Source organism: Epithele typhae (assembly GCF_022376455.1).
Source record: "Epithele typhae strain CBS 203.58 chromosome Unknown BXZ73scaffold_82, whole genome shotgun sequence".
In the NCBI taxonomy this organism is placed as follows: Eukaryota; Fungi; Basidiomycota; class Agaricomycetes; order Polyporales; family Epitheliaceae; genus Epithele; species Epithele typhae.
In genome coordinates, this window is record NW_025954273.1 from 48,381 (window position 1) to 68,804 (window position 20,424).

Below are 20,424 nucleotides of genomic sequence, written 5' to 3' on the forward strand. Positions count from 1 at the left end.
TTCACTTACCACTTCGACAAACCAGGTAGGTGAACAATGAGATTGCGGAAAGACCATTGTCCGAGACGAGGCGGCCGGGACGAAGAGGTACCTGCGCGCTTGAGGACTGGTTGAGTTCCCTGGCGCTTCTCGACTGCTTATGGGAAATTGTGTATGACTCCCACGGTCGCCAATCATCAATCAAAACCAAGCGTGTTCGGATTCGAGGCAGCGCGGGCGTTGGTGCTTTGTGTACCACTGCCAATATCTAGGAAGAGGCGGTGCGCACCACACTCGAGACAAACAATGGTATGGCGAGCCGGGGTGGTCAGCCTCGGACAATGGTCACGTTCAGTACTTAAACGGCCACCGGCCAACTTCTGGCTCTCACCTACCAAGTACTCAGGCCCACCCCATATCCCCTCGACTCGCAACTCATCTTGGAAATATTTGTCACCATCGAAGTCCGTAGCTCCCGAGTTCATCGTCGCTCAACCGCACAGGGATCTCAACTTGTTACTGCACGAATCAACGCTGAAGATATGTCATATGCGACGGTCGGACCACCACTAGTCTATGACGTTCTCCATGATATATTCGCGAACTTCGACGGCCAATTCCAAATATATCGCAGGGCTCTCCTCGCGCTCGCGCTTACTTGCCGACGTTTTTCTGGTCCTGCCCTCGAAATTCTCTGGCACTCGCTCCCAAACGACGGTCCTCTCTGCTCTCTTCTCCGTATTTTTGAGATTGCACGGCCGCGCGAGCGGGACAACGCTGCAGAAGAATGGTACAGGGAAAACGGGTTTAAGATCAGACGCTTTGACTCGGGGTGCTTCTACGCAAGTGTGGTCTACTCTGTTTGCAGCGCATGATCATTGACGAGCCCTATACAGACGATCGCGCACTACGGGTCTTTGCAAGAACTACAAAGTCATCCCAAGTGGGCGCGATTCCAGTGGTACGCGCAGTGTGTGCGCAATATCACCCTCTATCCAGCCGCCGATCGGCGCATGCCATCTGTATGGAAAGAGTTTCGAGCACTGCTTCCAAACGACGGACCACTTCTCCCTCGGCTTCATCGGGTCACACTGGCGAGACACCCCAACAGAAGCGGGTCGCACCCCGAACCGACTGGGGAAATGGCTCTTCTCGCTCCAAATGTGCTCTGGGTGTCCATTGAAGCCGAAGGAAGCCAACGATGGAACGAACTAGTCGCGGACACCCTTCTTGACGACTGTCCCAACCTCGAAGGCGCCTCGGTCGCGAAAGAATACTGGCTGATGCGGCTCCCCGAATTTCCCCGCTTGAACACACTTGATTGCGCCAGCTCAGTGTATGCAAACGTCACGGACATGGCCAACATGACCACCTGGACCACCCTCAGGTCGCTTTCCATCCACATGTACCGCGACAGCACCAAGGATCACTCCCTGTTAGCCTCGCAACCTCCGTTTTGTCTCCCAGGGCTCGAGAAGTTCTCCATCCGATCTGACCCACACGGCCACGCAGCCTGCCTCGTCGCTCGAGCGCAGCTCCCCGCGCTCCACACCCTCTCTTACACCTTCACCCCCCGCGAATCCGGCCTCAAAGTCCCTCTGGGGCCGCCTGGAGCAGCGGTACCAGTGCCTTGTGGGCGAGGTCACCCGTGGGACCGGGAAAATACCGGGATCCGGGGTTCGACCCCCTGGCCCCCCACCCCTCGGCTCTACTTTTGGGCTGGGGGTTCTGCCGCGCCGACTGCCCGTGCGGCCCGGGAGTCGTGGGGAGTTCGGAGCCAAGTACGGGGCGTCCCTCCGGGCGCTCTGCCGTTATCAGCATGACGCTTGGACCTTGGCCCCAGGCCGAGATCCCATTCATGTAAAGACCACCGGCGTAGCCCGGCCGCCCTTAGCCGCCCGCGGTTGGGGTCCGCAGGGCGGTGTCCAGGCACCCCGCACAGCCAATGACCAAAGGAGCAGGTGTAACCGGAGGCAGTGACTCCGCATCGGGGGGTTTGGCGACTATCAGTCTGGCGGCGAGCATGTGATACCCCCGGAAATGGCTTGAGAGGGCGTTCCCACATTGATTACTGGAATTCTCCCACGGACACGATTACATACACTTTCTCCTTGTATGGGCCCCCACCGGGCCCGATTAGTGTTGCGATGGCTCGGCTTGGCTCGGCTTGGCTCGGCTTGGCTCGGCTCAGGATGGCTCCGAGGAAGCCAAAACTCGAGCCATGGCTCTGATTTTGGCTGTGATTACCAAAGCCGAGCCCAAGCCGCCCAAGCCGTCCATGAGCCGTCTTCTTCAATTGGCGCTGGTGGCAAAACAAAGATTCATGTTTCGTAGTGGAACAGAGCAACAGATGAATGGTAGAACTGCTTCTTAAATGTGCCCATGATGCACAGAATGTTTTAAGATTGTCAGCAGGGTGATTGGACGAGGTCGACCAAACACCCAAATTGCAGGCAAAACTCGAGTCGAGTCGAGTTTCAGATCTCAGATCCGACGTCGGTAGACAATGAGTCCGATCAAGTCGCCTGCTTACAAGCCACAAGTTATAAGGTACTTATACAAGCTACAACTTACAATAGCCGAACTATTACCAATTCATAATGGCTAGCCTAATACTCTATACCGAGTTCGAACAGGTCCTGCCTAGCGTCACCCCCTGCGGCCCTTGCTGACAATGCAGACCGAGTTTGAAAGCTTGGACCTGTCGCTCTCAGTGCATCCTCAAGGCTTCATCCTCTGAGCTCTGGAGGAAGGAGGGTGTGCAAGTGCCCACCAACCGACATGTCGACTTATCCTCATCCCCCCTTTCCATCAATCACACCCACGAGAATTGCACGAGGTAGACCTCACTCCTCGCCAGCGACGGCATGCGCATGCGCGCGCCTGGAGGGCCCGCGTTCCCTCTTGCGGACGTCACAGCGTCGAAACGAGACAAGAGGAGCGAGCCGCCATCCACGGCGACCCGTTCGCTAACGCGGAGGGACGCACGCTCGGAACAGGCCCAAGTTCTCGTGCATGCGCCTGAACGCCTTGTGCTTGTGGTTCTGCTTGACCGGCACGTGCGAGCCGCAGGTTGAAGTCGAGCCGGTCGGCGCGGCGAGCACCGCGCCGGTCTTCGTCGCGGAGCTGGTGCCCGAGCCGGAGCCTGAGTTTGCGGCCGCGCTGCCGTTCTTGACGAACACAGTGAGTGCGTCGGGGCCACCACAGAGCACGGTGAAGTCGCCAGAGCAGGGCATGCAGTTGCGTTGTGGCGTCCGCGATGAGCGCGCCGCCGCTGTTGATGAAGGACGCGCCGCGGTAGCACTCGCGCGCGTACTCGAGCCTGGTGATCGTGTGGCCCTTGGAGTTGCAATGGGTGATGCAGGCGGCAAGGGTCATCAAGTCTGAGACGACGGCGTTGACGTTGAGCGTCCGGAGGCAGTTCATGTCGTCCTGATGGCAGCTGGCAGTGGTCCAACTCGAGATCGTGGTGGTCAAGTTGGAGGCGCCGCCTGTGGGGAAGGTGATGGTGATGTGGCTAGTGATCACCACGGGTGGTGGCCACCCGTGCGGGTTGGCAGGTCGGGTGCCACGGGTCCGGGTCCGGGTCGTGCTTGGCTGACCCGTGCACCCGTAGGGTGAACCCTCGGGAACCCGTGGTGACCCGTGGGCTTGGGGTACATTATACGTATAATACATAGCATTGATTTAAATCAGAAGGGAGCATATACGGGTGGGGAAACAAGGGCCGCACGGAATGCGCGCACAAATCCTGCACAGGATGTAATCGCCACCCCACACGCCCCTCGCGAGAAGGCGAAGGCGACGGACGGAGCTCGCCGGTGCGCATGCCCCCACAGGCGAGCACTCACGCCAACGTCTGCATGTACGCGTGCGGCGCGATGACCGCCCCTGACCCTGATCCGAGCCCCACGGGCGCAGGCCACAGCACGTACCAGTCGCGCGCGAACGTGGCGAGCATGCGCACAATCTGCACGTCCGACAGGCTCCCAGGTGGGAAGAGCGCATGGAAGGGCGCGCCAAGCGTGCGGTGCGTGCACGCGGACCCGGGGGGGGGGGCGGGGGGCGGGTCGGGTTGGTGGGGATGCATGGACGGCCGAGGGGCCGGGGACGGCGGGCGGCGTGGCGCTTTGTAGTGTGCCGTCCTCTGACGACGACAAGGGTCTGAGTCAGTGTGGGAGCGAGGGAGGAGGAGGAGGAGGCGATGGGACGCACCGTCGAGGCTGGTGCAGAACGCCTTCCATGCGATGCCTGCACGCTGGTGGTTGAGCGTGTGGAACGCGATGACACGCACCACGAGCACGTTGAAGGTGAGTTGCGGGGCGATGAGTGCGGCAAGCACCGCGTACGTCGCGCGCACGCTGTGCACATAGTGCACCACCACCGTCCCACACTGTCCTCGCTGTCAGCCCAACGCAAGACAAGGGAAGGGGGAAGCACGAGAGCGTGCCCACACCTGCATGCCCAGGAGCGCGAGCACAGCTGCCGTCCTTGGCGTTCAGGTCACCAACGTCGCTGGGACGTGCACCTGCACTCGCGAAATACACCGTCGTGAGCGCGGCCTTGCGGCGACGTCGCCGTTCGTGAACGTGAACGTGCCCCAGCTCGGCTCGGTCGCGTCCTGTCGGTGATCGTCAGCCTATGCTCAATGGATAATAGCGATGAAGAAAGACGATGAAACGAGAACGTCGCCACGCACCCACTTCATGCTGTTCCCGGGAGTGATATGCCCGAACTCACTCGTCTCACTCAGGATGGCGACGTACGCCGTGTTGGTCAGCTCTGGGTTGTTAGTCGCGCTCCCGAAGTACTTCTTCCCCGCCGCCTGGGCGAGCTTGTTCAAGCTGGTCACGGTCGAGGTGACGTCGGGGTCGAGCCACCAGTGGTTGTTGTCGGGGGCGTAGACGACGCCTGGGCAAAATCGAGATGAACATTTTCAGCGACGCACAGAGAGAAGACGACTGGGGAAGCACTCACGGATCCGGGGAGACACTGCAAGTAGCAGGGGTTGAGGACGGTGCAGACCGTACCGGAGACGCAGGTTGTCGCGCCGCTCCAGCCGATCCCACCACATTGGCCCCGCTCTGCCGCCCGGCCGAGCGTGATGACGGGGAGGAGCACAGCGAGGGCCGCGAATGTGGTGGAGAGCTTGGTCATCGTCGAGGTCTTCGCGGTGTTGGAATGTCGAGGTCGCCAGATGTCGAAGGGGCCCTCTCTGCGAAGAGTGAGAATTTATACTGACGAGGAGCCGAAGCCTGCCAGGTGTGACGACACGGATCATCGTCGCAAATATACGCCCCTCGCAGGACGCGAGTTACGCGTCGAGGAAGGCGGGACATGTGGGCGCGTCCCATGCCCTCACTTGGCGACCGCTGCCTGTTCGCAAGGTCCGTGAGCCGCGCTGGTAAACAGCGAAGTGATTGATCGTGCGCAGCTCGAGCGACCCAAAGAACATCACGAACGGGCATATGTCGGCAGACCCGGCAGAACTGGAGCGCCGGGACTTGCTTGGTGCGGGCGAGGCAAACTTGGAGGACTCGAAGCGTGTTGCGCCCGGTCATCTGCACAGTGTAAAATAAGCGCAGAGGTGACGTAGAAGTAGAACGCATACAAGAATAGCGACCTTTGTGCCCCGTCTGTCTCCTAGTCCTACGTATCCGGGAAGAATTGGGGGCAGTACACATTCAGCGCGTCCTTGTCCATTGCGTTGCTCGGCTCCCAGAACGAGAGGGGCTAGGTGGGGGACATGGATTGGTGCTTGCAGGGTAGGGGGGCCGGGAGGGGGGCGAGAACAGCGGGTACACCAGCCTCGCATCGAACATGTACGAGCGCACAACGAGTGCGTGCCAGTCTACATTCAGGTCCCACACCGTTCGGGTGTGAGCGTGAGCATCGAAAGAGGTCACAGAAGACGAGAGAAACTCACGAGGTAGTAGCCCGCCCCTGCGCACTCATGCTCGTCCGCCGTGGTCGCTCCACACCTGCCAGTCGTCCTCCCATCCCCGCACGAGATCTGGCAGCGCCGCATGCCAGTCCACGTGGCCATGCACAGGTGGGTGGGCAGCGCATCGTCGGCCCACGGAACTAGAACTCCTCCGCCTCGGCGCGGTAGACGGGGAGGGCGCCGGGGGCGGGAGCTCGAAGCTTTGGTTCTTGACGAAGGCGACGACTCGGAGGGGCTTGGCGGCAAGGGCGACGGGGCTCCCCAAAGTTGGGTGGCGTACTCAGCGAGCTTGCGGTAGAGGGGGTATACGCCGTGCGGGGCTGGGATTGAGGAAGGAGAACAGAGGCGGAAACGGGGAAGAAGGGAGTTGTGGCTCACGACTCATGCAAGCCATACGCGTGCATGTGAGCGCCGACTCTGACCCGTGAGCCCACGGGTCCGGGTTTCACGGGTCCGGGTCCGGGTCGACTCAAAAATACCCGGGGGTGACCCGTGGTGATCACTAAACTGTTACTGTCTGGTCCTGGATGAGCAACTCCAATTGAAATACGTGTGCAGCTCCATACTTCCATGCATCCTATAACTATGCATGCTCTATGTCACAAACCTCTGCATCTTCCTCCATCAACCTTGTCTCCTCGTCCTCTGATATGGCATAGGAAACAAGAACTGAATGGTTGAACCCATACTTCAGCACCTGCAGAGCCTCCACTACGTCTGCTGTCAGACGATTTCGACGAGGTGTGATGGTCTCTTTGCTGGATGAGAAGATGCGTTCGCACTCCACTGCTGCAGCTGGAGAGGCTAGAACATCCATTGCAAGGCGATGTATTTTTGGGTATCTGCCTTTGGCTTCCTGTAGTATACATGTCAGCTTATGAAATCTTACTCCGCATTTAAGGCTTGAAACAGATCATTACCTGCCAAAACAACAGTAAGGAATCTCCTCCGTTGAACGGCGTGGGGTCTGCCAGATATAGCTCTACCTCTTGTGCAGAAGAGAGGCTTGCAGAGCCTTGTCCTGCGGATTGAGAAGACTTCTCTGGGCGAAGCGCAGCATTGAAAAGCTGCCTCACCGCGTCTCTGGACGAGAGCTGTATAGGTTCCTCTTGCATATCGGCTACGCGAACACGCTGCTCGATCTGCAAGGTGGGATGCTCTGTGTGGTGCTCCAGATCACGCTGGTTAACCTAGTGAAGTAGGAGCTATCAGTACTTATGCTAGAATTTAGATAGTAGCATGGGTCAGTGTAGAAGAGACTTACCGCATCTACAAAGCGCCGCTTGGCCTCTACAAAGTCTATTTTGGAGTTTTCATCCAACTTGTAGTACTGGAGCTTGAGTGTAGGGTGCAGAGCTGGTAAAGCAGTGAAAATAGACTCCATCAACAGAATTGTAGTAAGCTTACCCATCGCCACCAAGTAGACGTCGCTTGCCGATGCGATATCCATATACTTAGTCACCTTATCCAGTGCTGCCTGCGCTGCTAAGACAATCACAGGATCGGAAGAGTGCTCTCCGAGATACTCCCAGTTGATGAACTCTGAGTAAGGCAGGACCAACTGTAAGCACACGAAGAGGAGCGATCCTCAGTCAGTGATAGAACGACTAAATTGAGGGCATAAGTAGTACCTGTAAGCACACGAAGAGGAGCGACTACAGATACAGTAAGCATATGTATAAAGGAGCGCATAGAGTGGGGTACTTACTCCTCAGTCAGTGATAGAACGACTGAAGAGCAGTGCGAGCCAGAGTCCTCCTTATATCTATCTCAGGAGCTGCATACGTAAGCGAATGATGGAGGACATAGATGGCGCAGAGAACAGACCAGACAGAAGATGGATACGATGCTGTGCGGGCTGTGCGCTCAAGACAAAGAAAGTCCGTAAGTGGAACAAGGGAACAAAGAGAGAAGCGTAGAAGAACGGAATGGAAGAGATAAGGAACTACAAGGCAGTGAAGTGACATATGGAACTATGGGAAGTATCTCACAGAGTCCATGTGGATGAGTAAACTGTCCTAATGTACGTAGTTCGATATCCAATGTTCAACACCAGTCGCGTTGGAGTTCCCAGAAGCACATCAGGACCTTGGAGATTGTGATGTCATGACCGGATAGGGCCTGCTGGAAACGTGACGCCACCTGGATCATAATTAGTGGGAGTGTAGTTGATGCGGGTAAAAGTGGGCATACACTGAGAACCACCAACATCTTGTTGAGGTATTCCCACTGCACTTCTGAGAGTGCCAACTGAGAAAGAGTGTTTTCTGTAGTGCAGAGATCTATCAGTGCCTGCAGGAATTCAGATCTCGTTAGTATTTGAATAAGAAAAACATCAATCTGCAACACACTCACCGACTTGAGCTTGATGGCTCGCTTGACCATAATCTTGGTTGAAGTCCAGCGTGTCTTAGAGTCCTTCAAGATTTGTAGAGGAAGACCGTTTTCACTATATTCAGCCGATTTTTTGATAAACACCTCTCTTAGCTTGATAGAAGCCCTGATCTAGTAAGCCAACAACTTCAGTTAGATCAATAAAACTATTCCTGATAAGACTGACAACTCACTGTGTTGACAAGGTCTCTGAGTTGCTTAAGGACCCCAGCACCATGACGAGATTCCAAGATAGTGATGGCATCACCTGATGAAAGCGCGATTGCATGCGCGAAGCAGCTGTGTACTCTGCATAAATACTCGGACCACCTGAGTCATACAAGAGCTTACTCACAAGAGGCGTCGCTGCTTCTCGTCATAGGTGAGATCTGGATTCTGGATGAGGAACATGGTTCCGAGTGCCCTCATCGCAACTGTGTTGTTGGACGCCCCGTCTGAGGTTCCATTCCCGAGCTGTAGAAGGTTATCAATAACAGAATTGGGAGACGAGCATAACACCCTTGCCTTTCTGAGTATACCAAGCTTACAATATGCAACCGCCAGAGCGTGTCCGATCTGAACGCCGGTGTGACCTTCGTTCATAGGTACAAATGCGATAAGGGCCATCTTGGGCTGATATGGGCGCCGGACGAGGACACCATCAATTAGTTTCGGGGGAGGTGCGTGGATCCAGTGCGCTACTACTGCCAAGTAAGACCGATTCATCATATCTGTCCAGATATCGAAACTACAAGAGATCTTCCCAGCCGATTCCTAACAAAATATCAAAACTAATTCCACAACAAGAATATCCAGGACGCACCTGCAGCTGCTGTCCCAGTGTACCAAAGTACTTGTCGACAGTGTTGATGACACGGGCCCGAAGGGCGTCTCGCTTGGGAATGTCTTTGTCCCGGAGATCATTCCGACAAAGCAGGATGATATTTCTGAAGGCCTGGTTCTCCACAACACGGAGAGACTGATAAATGATAGGTTAGTAAGCAGTATGAATACGGTTTACAAGGCCTGCTGCTCTGAGTATCATACCTGATCATCAGACACAATCCATGTCAGTATTGCGTCCACAAGGGCATCGACAGAGAAGCTCGGGCGGCGCTGTTCTTCCTCAGCTATTGGGAGACCGGAAATCTGCATAGGTGTATGGTCTTGAAACTGCTCACGTTGCTTCCCTGCCCAGAAGATCTTAGACGCGTCTGCCGTAGGTTCAATGCCCCTTCTCAGACAGTCTCGATACCAAAGGTCTCCGTGTTCTTTGATAAGGTGAGCCCTGGCCCCATGGGAGCTAGTACCTGAGGCGAAACTCTTTTGTCTAGAGTAGGACAGTGAGCACCGGGTGAATCGCCACAAGACGTAATACCACTGCACTCACCCGCAATAGCAGCAGACCCTTCTATCTGCAATAGGATCAACCGTGTAGAAGGGCTTAGTATCATCCCGTACAGGCTTGGGCTGTGGTGGTGGGCGAGGGTTGGGAGCAAGAACGGCAGCGATGGTGGCAGCAGCGTTGGCACCAGACGAGTCAGCAGTGCGCTGGGGATGTGTGAAACCAACAGCGGCATCACAGCCACCGCGACCACGACCACGGCCACGACCACGACCACGACCACGACCACGACCACGACTGGCAGTAGCTTCCACAGCGTGGGCGTCTGAGGTAGCAGGAGCATCGGAGGGAGTGATGCTGGGGGTGGGGTCTGGTGGGACAGTACCAGGGGCATCCAAGGTAGCGGAGACGTCTGGCGCTGCCACGGGAGCGCCTTCGGTGGTGGTGTGTCCACCGCTGTGATGACTGTCACCGTCGTGGGCTTCGGTGAGGGGGCCTATAGTAGCGACGGAGGCGTTGATGTCCCCAGTGGTGAGGGCGATGAAGGTCTGTGTGGGAGTAGTGGGGGCATCTAGGGTAGCAGCAGTGGCCTCACTGTAGGCACTACCACCGTACGCAGCTCCGACGATAGGGGCAAGGGTGGGAGCGAGAGTGGTGGTAGCAGGAGCACCACCGCGGTGACCATGGAGGCCACCACCGCCGTGGGCAGTTTCAACAATGAAAGCGTCGGCCGAGGTAGAGGCAACAGTGCCATCACCGCGGCCCCGACCACGACGACGACCACGAGTAGCTTCAACAACGGGGGCTTCAACATTGGTGGCTGGTGTAACAGCACCACGGCTACGGCCACGGCGACCACGACCACGAGCAGCTTCAAGAACGGGGATGTTGATGGGGACAGTGAGAGCTGCAGCTGTGGCTGACGTGAAGGAGGTCGTCGGAGTGATAGAAGCCTCTGCTGCAGGCGCCGGTGTGTCGAGCGGTGTGATGCGTGGGATGGAGGAAGTGGATGACTCCGTCGCGAGCATGTGTGAAGGGGGCACAAAACCCAGAGCTGGCCACGGCCCAGAGCGAGGCAAGCCAGGGCGATTCTCTGTACTAGGGGAGGGCGAGCCTTCGTCGGTATCTGAAACGTCAATGTTGATGAATTCTCCAGAGTTGTTTGCTGAATTTTCATCCGCATGGGTGAGCGGATCTAAGGTGGCAAATTAGTATCTTGAATGCGAAGCTAATAGAGTCAACGTACCTTTAATCCACATGGGGAAAATCTTGGCCATTTGGGGAGTGTCCTGCGCCACAGGGACGCTGCCTACTACCGTGGTTAGAGCCTTAACAAAGGAGCCAGAGAATGTAGAAAGAGATCTGACGTACTATCTAGTCTAGATGCCAACTGAAAAATAGACAGCGTACGTTGGCTGCGAGGCGGGCCACGACAGGGGGTTTGTGGAGCTGCAGGTATCATTAGTAATTACGAAATCAGAAAAATCCGAGGACGGAGTACAGCAACAACAATCGAACATACCTTCAAGCAACCCACTAGCAGTCCCCTGTATGGCAGTATCACCGTCATTGCCACGGTTTTCTGGACGCATTGAAGACAGGTTGTAGATGGGTACCGGTGGTTGCAAGAGTTGAGAGAATACGACAACGGCCTAGAGAAGGGTGAACTTGGGAGCCTGGTGAGAGAATGCGTCGATGAGCGTGCCACGTTATATGAACAGAGAGAAAGCGCTTACCTCAGCAGATTTCAGGCTGAGAACGGAGGCTGGAGGCCAGATGAGCTGCGCAAGCTGGCAGACGGGCTTTGATTTGTTTGCGTTTAGGCTGGGCTGAACGGGCTTCAATGGGCTTGGGTTCTAATTGGAAAACAACTGCGGCATGTGGGGCATGTGGGGCATTCTGACAGCTCTGAAAACCCTCATGACCGCCCCAAGCATGCTCTTTTAGCGACGAAATATGACCTAAGATGGGATAAGATGTCAGTTTTCCGTCATTCACCACGCATGGCGCCTCTTTACCGTCCTCATGGCTGCCCGGCAAGGCAGAAATCCACCCATGCGATGAAATGGGCATCTCTAGGCTCTAAGCGATTAACAGAAATGTCAGCTGCAGACGCCAGGGACAATAGCTACGCCGTGCTGGGCATTTAGATTGGCATACCTCAGGTCGCCCATCTCCTGGTCGTCCGATGTACCTGATAACCTCCCTGATACATCGCACCGCATCAGGTGCAGTCAGCCATGGCACGTGTAGCCAGAGCCTCTCAGGCTATTCACACCGCTAGACACGTCACATCAGCAACGTCCCTGGTCCTGCATGCACCGTCAGCACTTTCTGGAGCAAAGAAAACCTCAGAAACTCACGCAGTGACCTGCAGCGTGGATTTCTTGAAGCCGTACAAGGACAGCGGCCAGAGAAGAGGGAAATTTTCAAAACCAGGCCTGCTGTCCATCCCACGACGCGTACGCCGCGCGCTGGCAGGCACGCCTCGATGTACAGGCTTACAGCCACGCCTGCACAACATGGTGCATGCGCTCCGCCGCACCCAGCGTCATGCCCTCGTGCACGTGCTAGAACACCCTGGGCAGACTGCGGAGCATCGCATAGAATCCTGGATCAGAGCGAGTGGGCAGTGGCTGCATGCCCACGTTTGTGAGTACCTTGCATGACGGTCAGAGCAAAGAATAGAGGACACACGCAAGTCTCCAAATTGGTTACAAAAAGCTTGCTGTGGTCAAGACCATGGTGTCGATGCAGGAAATGCGGGCAAGGGCGGTGTGGGCAAAACAGGTGGTTCGTGGCATGCAGGCGCCGACACAGGGGCGTGACAGACGATGCGGGGGTGGTGCAAGCGAAGTGAGGTGGGAGACGTGGTGACATTGGCGATGCAAGTGACGTGGACACGAGTGAAGCAATGCTGGCAGCTGCAGGCAGACGGCAGGGTAATGTGCGCAAAGGGGCAGAATGGGTGAGGCGGCAAGGTAGGAGGTGAGCGATGCGCAAGATGTTGAGACTGACAGCATAGGTGAGCACAACATGCATGCCTACAAACACCAGCCACACCCCGTACTCACAGCCGGGCTGGTGACGAGCATGGTCCACTAGAGATCGAGGGAGCGGCAGCACAGGGAACGGTGTGCGTGGTTTGGTCGACTACTACCGGTGAATGGGACCGTCACCAACAAATACGTGACAGGTTAGTGAGATGCAGAGCGCCACGTGTGGTATCTGTGGGTGCAAACGTATCAGCTTGTGCCAAGAATTTGGGTGAGGATACGTGCTTCCTCAATATCACACGCACCCTTGTGTGGCAACTGCTGAAGTAGTCTGTAGATGACACAGGTGGCTGGACGCACGTGTCGTTTGGGGCAACACGGTCACCTGATCACCTCATCGCGTCTGGACTCTGCACTCTTCACCGGCTCGGTATTTCCAGGCGAGAGAGGCGCTCCGTCTCTGTTTAAAGGAGGGATCTGGGTCGCACCGCTCTCCAGTTTCCGTCTCAGTCCTGCCCGCGCCCTCATCTTCTCTCGCACGCGCCCTCTCTGCCTGGCCCTGCTTGCCTGCCTGCTGATGAACGTCCGCACGACGCTCTGAAGCTCTATGGGCGCTTGCAGTGGCTAGTGCTATCCTCTCAGCCCGTACATAGGCCTGGGATCTGGCTGTTTATACCCTCAGATACCTACTATTTCTTTTAAATCCTCTCCTCCTACGTGCCTTCGTGGCCCGGGGCGCACTGGGGTGCCCTTGCGCGGTATCCAATGTGCGCACTGCGTGCACATAGGCAGCGCAGCATGGCTGATTCATCCCTGACCCGTTTTGTAGCACATCCGCCGCCCCCACGGATTCCGGCTCGCCGCACGTGCAAGACAGTCCACCAACCCGAGCCCGCAACTAGCCCGCGCTCTGGGCGGGACGGCCAAAATGACGTCATGGTTGAGGACGCGGGCGGCTGCGCTGATCACCCATGGCCGTGGCGCTTAGAGTCTAGACGGCCTGTCTTCATCCGTCCTGCACGCACCCATGCAAGCCTACCTCCTCTGCGGCAAGCCCGTCCTCGCCAACGAACGCATCCGCCCTCGCCAATGAACGCACCCGTCCTCCACAAACTCTCCCCCGCGCGGTGCCCGCTGTCCACGTCTCCTACAGCTGACGCATTCGACATCCCCGCATCCACACGGCTCACCCAAACTGCCGCCGCTCGTGCAAGCCGGCAGATATCGGCCGCTCTCGATGCCAACGAGAGGGAAGTTACGGCGACGGCGAGTCTTCCCACCTACCTCTCCCTTCTTGTCTCTGCTTCTACCACTCCCCGCTCGCACAAGACGAGTCCGCGCACTCCATACCCTCGCGCACCCTCCGCTTTTCATCACAATCCCCAACGCCTCGCGAACGCGAACACCACCCTGAACACCGCTGCTGCGCTCGCGTGTCTACAACCAACGCGCGTCTCTAAGACGCGTCCCCGTCTCGGCACATCCTGCATTCATCAAGAGCCGGCCACCATGAAAAGTACCGTAATTACTCCTCGGAGGTGCCTTCAGCAACCCCCACGACATCTCTACCGCGGCTCCGGAAGCTGGAGAACTAATGGCTGGTAGCGGTGCCTACGTCGATACCCATCCTCGGCAGCGCGGGCGTGCTCGCACTCAACCTCAACCGGCCATGTCGGCACATCGCGCTCGCGCTCGCGCAACGTTCGGGGATTGCAGGTATGTCTCTGCCCTCGTTTGGGGAGTGCCTCGGGTGGAGACTGATGGTCTTTCTGGCGCAGAACTTGCCGTACTTGGTGCAATCGACTACTAAACGGCGTTCGCGAGGACGTATCCGTCCGAAGAAGGCCGCGCGGTCGCGGTGTCGGGATGCCATACGCGGAGTTCGCAGAGGGTCGCGAGGGCGCTGCTAGCGAATGGAGTATGCGCTCATCCCCGCGCTCCCAGTCCGGCCCTGCCCTCTTCCCTTGCCCTCCTCTCTGGCCCCGCATCCCTCCACTAGCCGCTGCCCCCTGCCCCCTGCGCGCCGCCGGCCATGTCCTCCCACAGCACCTCTTCCTCCAACAACGTCGTAGGTGCCCACTACCGCGTGGGCAAGAAGATCGGTGAGGGCTCGTTTGGTGTTATCTTCGAAGGTACGCCTCTCCCGCCCTGCTGCCCGCCGCGTGTCGCGCTCTCCACAGCGCGGAGGGTTCCAGTCGACCGGAGCTGAAAGTGGTCGTTTCAACTTTGCGCAGGCACGAATCTTCTCAACTCGCAGACCATGGCGATTAAATTCGTGAGTCCTCTCTTCCCATTCGCCCACCCCACGGTGCAGTGTTTGCGTCATCGCGTTCCTCATACATCCTCCGCCTCTTTTTTTACGTCTTTGAAACCATGTGTTGCCCTGCTACGCATGTTCTTCTACGACGTAGGAGCCGCAGAAGGCCGAGGCACCTCAACTTCGCGATGAACATCGTTCATATTGCATTCTCTCCAACCGCCGTCAGTGCATCCCTTCTGTTCACCTCTTTGAACCCCCTAGCTGACGTAGACACTCGTTTCCGTGACCTGGGATCATCGACGTGCAGCCGGTATCCCCCAGATATACCACTTCGGGCAAGAGGGACTTCACAACATCCTCGTCATCGATCTTCTGGGGCCTAGCCTGGAGGATCTGTTCGACATGCGTGGGCGCAAGTTCTCAATCAAGACGGTCTGTATGGCGGCGAGGCAGATGGTGCGCACCTCCTTCTCGCGCTTTCGGCTCGCCCTCTAACCGCCGGTAACGCCGGGATTGTATTTCCGCCCGCCGCTGTCGCCTCCGCCTCCGTCCTCCCACTCCCTCGGCCCCGCCGTGTCACATGCACACCCAGCTTGCACGCATACAAACGGTGCACGAGAAGAACCTCATCTACCGTGACATCAAACCCGACAACTTCCTCATTGGCCGGCCTGGTACCAAAAACGCGAATGGTGAGTCTGTTCACGCTTGATGGTGCTGAGATGGGACAGCAGCGGAGGCTGATGCGCGTCGCCTTCGTCCCACGTCCGTTCCTGCGTCTAGTCGTGGAGTGTACCGTGGTCTACCAACGCCTCCGCACCCTCACTGAGTTCCGCACCATGGCCGTTGCCCCCTACCCTGTCTTCGTCCGCCGCGACAATGTCTGGCTCAAGATTCAGAGCGACGAGCTCCTCCCCGGCGACGTCATTTCTGTCGCCCGGCAACAGACCGAGACGAGCATCCCCGCCGACATCCTCCTCATCCGCGGCACCTGCATCGTCAACGAGGCCATGCTCTCCGGCGAGTCCACCCCGCTCCTCAAGGAGTCCATCTCCCTCCTCGAGCCGGCCGAAGCCCTCGACGCCGACGTCGCGCACAAGAACGCCGTCCTCTTCTCCGGGACGAAGCTCCTCCAGGCCACGCACGACGGCGACACACCCGACGGCGGCTGCCTCGGCGTCGTCCTCCGCACCGGGTTCGGGACCGCGCAGGGCCAGCTCGTGCGCACGATGATCTTCTCGACCGAGCGCATGTCGGCGAACAACGCCGAGAGCTTCCTGTTCATCGGCTTCCTCCTCATCTTCGCCATCGCCGCGAGCTGGTACGTGTGGGTCAAGGGCATCGAGCGCGACCTCAAGAAGTCGAAGCTGCTCCTCGACTGCATCCTCATCATCACGAGCGTCGTCCCGCCCGAGCTGCCGATGGAGCTGTCCCTCGCCGTCAACGCGTCCCTCGTCGCGCTGTCGAAGTATGGTGTGTGCCTTTAGATTTGCTGTTGTTGTGGATGGTGCTAACGTGGTTGTAGCCATATTCTGCACGGAGCCCTTCCGGATCCCGTCTGCAGGCCGCGTCGATGTCTGCTGCTTCGACAAGACTGGTACCATCACTGCGGAGAACCTCGTTGTGGAGGGCGTTGCCGGTGTCGAGTGAGTTCTCAGCTCTGGATGCCGCACCGCACTATGCTAAGAGCATCATACAGCCCCACCGACTCCCTGAAGCTCGTTGATGTCAAGGCTACCGGCCGCGAAACCACCTTGGCCCTTGCGGCTGCGCACGCCCTTGTGCGGCTCGACGACGGTACCATCGTCGGTGACCCCATGGAGCGAACCACGCTCGAGGCCCTCAACTGGCACGTTATCAAGGGCGACAGCGTCGGGCCCATCGAGTCCTCTGCGCCGCACAAGACCTCCCTCATCGTCCGCCGCAGGTTCCAGTTCTCCTCTGCCCTCAAGCGGATGAGCACCGTCTCGACCCTGCCCAACGGCCGCTGCATGGTTGCTACGAAGGGTGCTCCGGAGACCATCCGCCGCATGTTGTCCACCGTTCCCGCCAACTACGATGACACCTTCAAGTGGTTTACTCGTCGCGGAAGCCGTGTCTTGGCGCTCGGATTCAGGGAGATGGAGCCTATGCCCCTTGACAAGATCAAGAGGCTCCATCGCGACCAGGTCGAGTCGGGTCTGACGTTCGCGGGTTTCTTGGTCTTCCACTGCCCCCTCAAGGAAGATGCTGTCGAGACTCTGAAGATGCTTGGCGATTCGTCACACCGCGTACGTCGAGTTCATTGTTTTCTAGACCCCTTTTAACACTGTATCCAGTGCGTCATGATCACCGGAGACAACCCGCTCACTGCCGTTCACGTCGCCCGTGACGTTGAAATTGTCGACCGTGAGGCACTCATCCTCGATGTCCCCGAAGGTTCTTCCACCCTCGTCTGGCGCTCCGTTGACGATACCGTCAACATCACCGTGGACCCCACCGCTCCGATCGACACCTCGCTGTTCGACAAGTACGACATCTGCATCACCGGCGTCGCGATGAAGCTGTATGAAGCGCACCCGTCCTGGAACGACCTCGTGCAGAACACGTGGGTGTACGCTCGTGTATCGCCCGCGCAGAAGGAGTTCATCCTCACCTCCCTCAAGTCCCTCGGCTATGTCACCCTCGTGGCCGGTGACGGCACCAACGACGTCGGCGCGCTCAAGCAGGCCCACATCGGCGTCGCGCTCCTCGACGGCACTGAGGAGGACCTAAAGAAGATCGCGGAGCACCAGCGCAACGAGCGGCTGAAGAAGGTGTACGAGCAGCAGCTCAAGATGTCGGCGCGCTTCAACCAGCCGCCGCCGCCGGTGCCGCCGCTGATCGCGCATCTGTACCCAGACGTCGTCGCCGCGCAGCAGCGCGCGGTCGCGGACCAGCAGACGGCGCGGAAGAAGAACCCTATGGAGAAGTTCGACCTCGCGTCGATCACGGACAAGCTCGCCGATATGGACGCGGAGGACGAGGTGCTGAAGATCAAGCTCGGGGACGCGTCGTGCGCCGCGCCGTTCACCTCTAAGCTGTCGAACGTCAAAGCGAGTGAGTGTGGGCAGGTGTCGCCGTAGGAGACGGACGTTGCTGACCAGGCTCTGAAGTCACGCACATCATCCGCCAAGGGCGCTGCACGCTCGTGGCCACGATCCAGATGTACAAGATTCTGGCGTTGAACTGCCTCATCACTGCGTACAGCCTGAGTGTGCAGTACCTGGACGGGATCAAGTTCGGCGACTACCAGGTCACCATCATGGGTATGCTCATCGGTCTGCTTCCTGTGTATTTCTCGTGCGAAGGTGCGCATACACGTGTCCAGTCGTGGAACACCGTTCTGAAGTCCCGATGTCGCATTTAGCCCGTCGAGAAGCTGTCTCGGGAACGTCCTCTGGGCAACATCTTCAACTTTTACGTTCTGCTGTCCGTCCTGTTCCAGTTCGCCCTCCACATCGCGACGCTCGTCTACATCACACAGCTCTCGTACCAGTACGAGACGTAAGCGCTCTCACCACAACTTGCGGTCCACACGCACTGACCTTGTCCACAGGCGCGGCGAGATCGACCTCGAGGCCAAGTTCGAGCCGAACCTGCTGAACACGGCCATCTACCTCCTCGGGCTCTCCCAGCAAGTGTCCACGTTCGCGATCAACTTCCAGGGCCGGCCCTTCCGGGAGGGCATCCGGGAGAACCCCGCGCTCTACTGGGGCCTCGTCGGCGCGTCCGCAGTCGCGTTCTCGGGGGCGACGGACCTGATGCCGGAGATGAACCGCTGGCTGCAGATCGTGGAGATGGAGGGCGCGGTGCGTGTCCCTCGCGTTGTGGTAGTGTCGTCCGGAGGCTGACTGGCAGTGGGTCCGCAGTTCAAGGTGCGGCTGACGGCGTCGATGACGGTCGACTTTGTGGGCTGCTTCGTGATCGAGCAGGTGTGCGAGCGGCTGTTCGCGAACCTGGAGCCGAAGCCGATGATCACCAAGGGCCGGGAGCGGCGAGAAAGGCGGAGGGCGGAGGAGGAGGCGAAGAAGGAGTGAGGCGGCGGTTGTGCCCGCCGTGATAGAGTAGTGTAATCTGAAATCGAGCCGTGTAATCGTGGACATACTTACATCTAGACGATTGAATACAGTCCCCCTGCGGCATAGTGTGGCAGCCAAGGGGGCCACGGCCGACCAACGACCGATGGTGGGTGGCGGGAGGGCCGGACCGGAGGAGCGCGCACGGGCGGCTATTGGAATGTGGCGAACAGCGGGTCGACGGCAGCGACGGCGAGAGCCCTGTCCCTGCCTTCCCCTCCCTGCCCCGCTCCCCTCCTCCCTCCCTCCACCACCCTCCTGCGTCCAGCGCAAAGCCTTGCCGGCACCCTCCCCACGGCCATCACTGCCATGGCCAATATTGTCCATACCCCAGTGCCCTCCTCCCGCCACAAGCGTTCATTCGCAGACATGGGCCCCGATCTCGACCCCAATGCCCCCCAGCCAAGCGGCAGCCAGCCCTCGTCCTCCCAGTCCTCCTCTTCCTCAAGGGAACGCAGCAATCGAGCTCGCAACAACGCCGATTCGTACGCCACCGAGCTCGTCAACGACCTCACTGTCCCAGACAGCGCCCTCTCATCCTCCTCGTCCAGCGGCAGCCACACCACCTACCACTCCGCACACTCCTCATTCTCCTCCCCATCGCCTGAGATCCATCCCGCTGACCCATCCCTTCACGAGCTCGATCCCCTGGTCCCCGACCCCGCCCCACTTACAGGCGAAGCGCTCAGCATCCCGGCCTCGTTCGCCGCTCATCTGCCCTCTGCTCCTTTGCAGCCCGCCCAGAGCACGTCGAGCTGAGATGACCAGTTCCGCCTCTCCATGGAGCGTCACGATGCCTTTGACCGCGAGATCTCGGCCTTGCGCCACTCTCCCGCCCGGGAACCGCCCATATTGTCTTCCTGGAGCGGACACACCCCCCTCTCGCCTTCAGGTGCGTTCCGAGTCTCCTTCGCTCCGTGCGCATGTGGTGACCTGATTCCGGAAGGTGGTCCGGAAGCCCGTCCCTCGACGCATGACAATCCTTACACCCCCAGCCACCCACGCTCAGTCTTCGCATCCTCGGACTCAGTCGGCGGTCCTCTTCATCCCCAACGTTCGGTCGAAGGCACTTCCTCCCCCTCCGTCTTGGGACGGGGGTTACCTTCGCCACCGTTTGGTGGATATCATGAGCCGGATGCAGCCCCGAGGCTGTGGGATTCTGAAAGCCGCTTGTCACGAAGCAATGCGACTCCGGCCGCATGGGCAGCCCCTCCTCCACGCACAGGTACGATTCTTTAGTGTGTTGGCGAACATGGGACTCATTTGTAGCCAGATTACTATGACCAGTTCCCCGCCGATACGCAGCCATTCAGCGTATACGACCCTTTTCATCCTTGGGGAAGAACGACGTCTACTGCTGAGGCAACGCTCTCTCATCGTGCCGGTACCACGTCGGTCATTCCCAACCATCACCTCCTGATGCTTTCGGA

At 58.4% G+C, this 20,424-nt stretch overlaps 4 protein-coding genes across 4 annotated transcripts; 3 read left to right on the forward strand and 1 right to left on the reverse strand.

Moving 5' to 3' along the window:
• Positions 1–1,566: 1,566 nt before the first annotated feature.
• On the reverse strand, positions 1,567–5,136 carry BXZ73DRAFT_81497 (uncharacterized protein; the record flags this gene model as incomplete). The annotated part of the gene is made up of 14 exons (XM_048023514.1): positions 1,567–1,868; positions 1,920–1,990; positions 2,082–2,281; positions 2,554–2,563; positions 2,805–2,882; positions 2,968–3,124; positions 3,192–3,470; positions 3,508–3,629; positions 3,831–4,143; positions 4,195–4,381; positions 4,436–4,469; positions 4,527–4,618; positions 4,679–4,890; positions 5,010–5,136. 14 exons carry the CDS (start codon positions 5,134–5,136, stop codon positions 1,567–1,569), a joined length of 2,184 nt encoding a protein of 727 aa, XP_047872725.1.
• An 8,590-nt stretch (positions 5,137–13,726) lies between these two features.
• Positions 13,727–14,447, forward strand: BXZ73DRAFT_106392 (uncharacterized protein; the record flags this gene model as incomplete). The annotated part of the gene is made up of 3 exons (XM_048016616.1): positions 13,727–14,153; positions 14,243–14,353; positions 14,416–14,447. 3 exons carry the CDS (start codon positions 13,727–13,729, stop codon positions 14,445–14,447), a joined length of 570 nt encoding a protein of 189 aa, XP_047872726.1.
• Positions 14,448–14,882: 435 nt separating this feature from the next.
• BXZ73DRAFT_8249 (kinase-like domain-containing protein) lies at positions 14,883–15,588 on the forward strand (the record flags this gene model as incomplete). The annotated part of the gene is made up of 4 exons (XM_048023719.1): positions 14,883–14,912; positions 15,049–15,118; positions 15,205–15,353; positions 15,490–15,588. Coding segments are annotated over 4 exons (348 nt in total), but the record flags the coding sequence as incomplete, so codon positions are not given.
• A 52-nt stretch (positions 15,589–15,640) lies between these two features.
• On the forward strand, positions 15,641–18,955 carry BXZ73DRAFT_92718 (ATPase; the record flags this gene model as incomplete). The annotated part of the gene is made up of 8 exons (XM_048026465.1): positions 15,641–16,370; positions 16,423–16,543; positions 16,597–17,167; positions 17,216–17,975; positions 18,032–18,207; positions 18,286–18,422; positions 18,475–18,727; positions 18,788–18,955. The coding sequence occupies 8 exons, from the start codon at positions 15,641–15,643 to the stop codon at positions 18,953–18,955; spliced, it is 2,916 nt and encodes a 971-aa protein (XP_047872728.1).
• Positions 18,956–20,424: the final 1,469 nt, after the last annotated feature.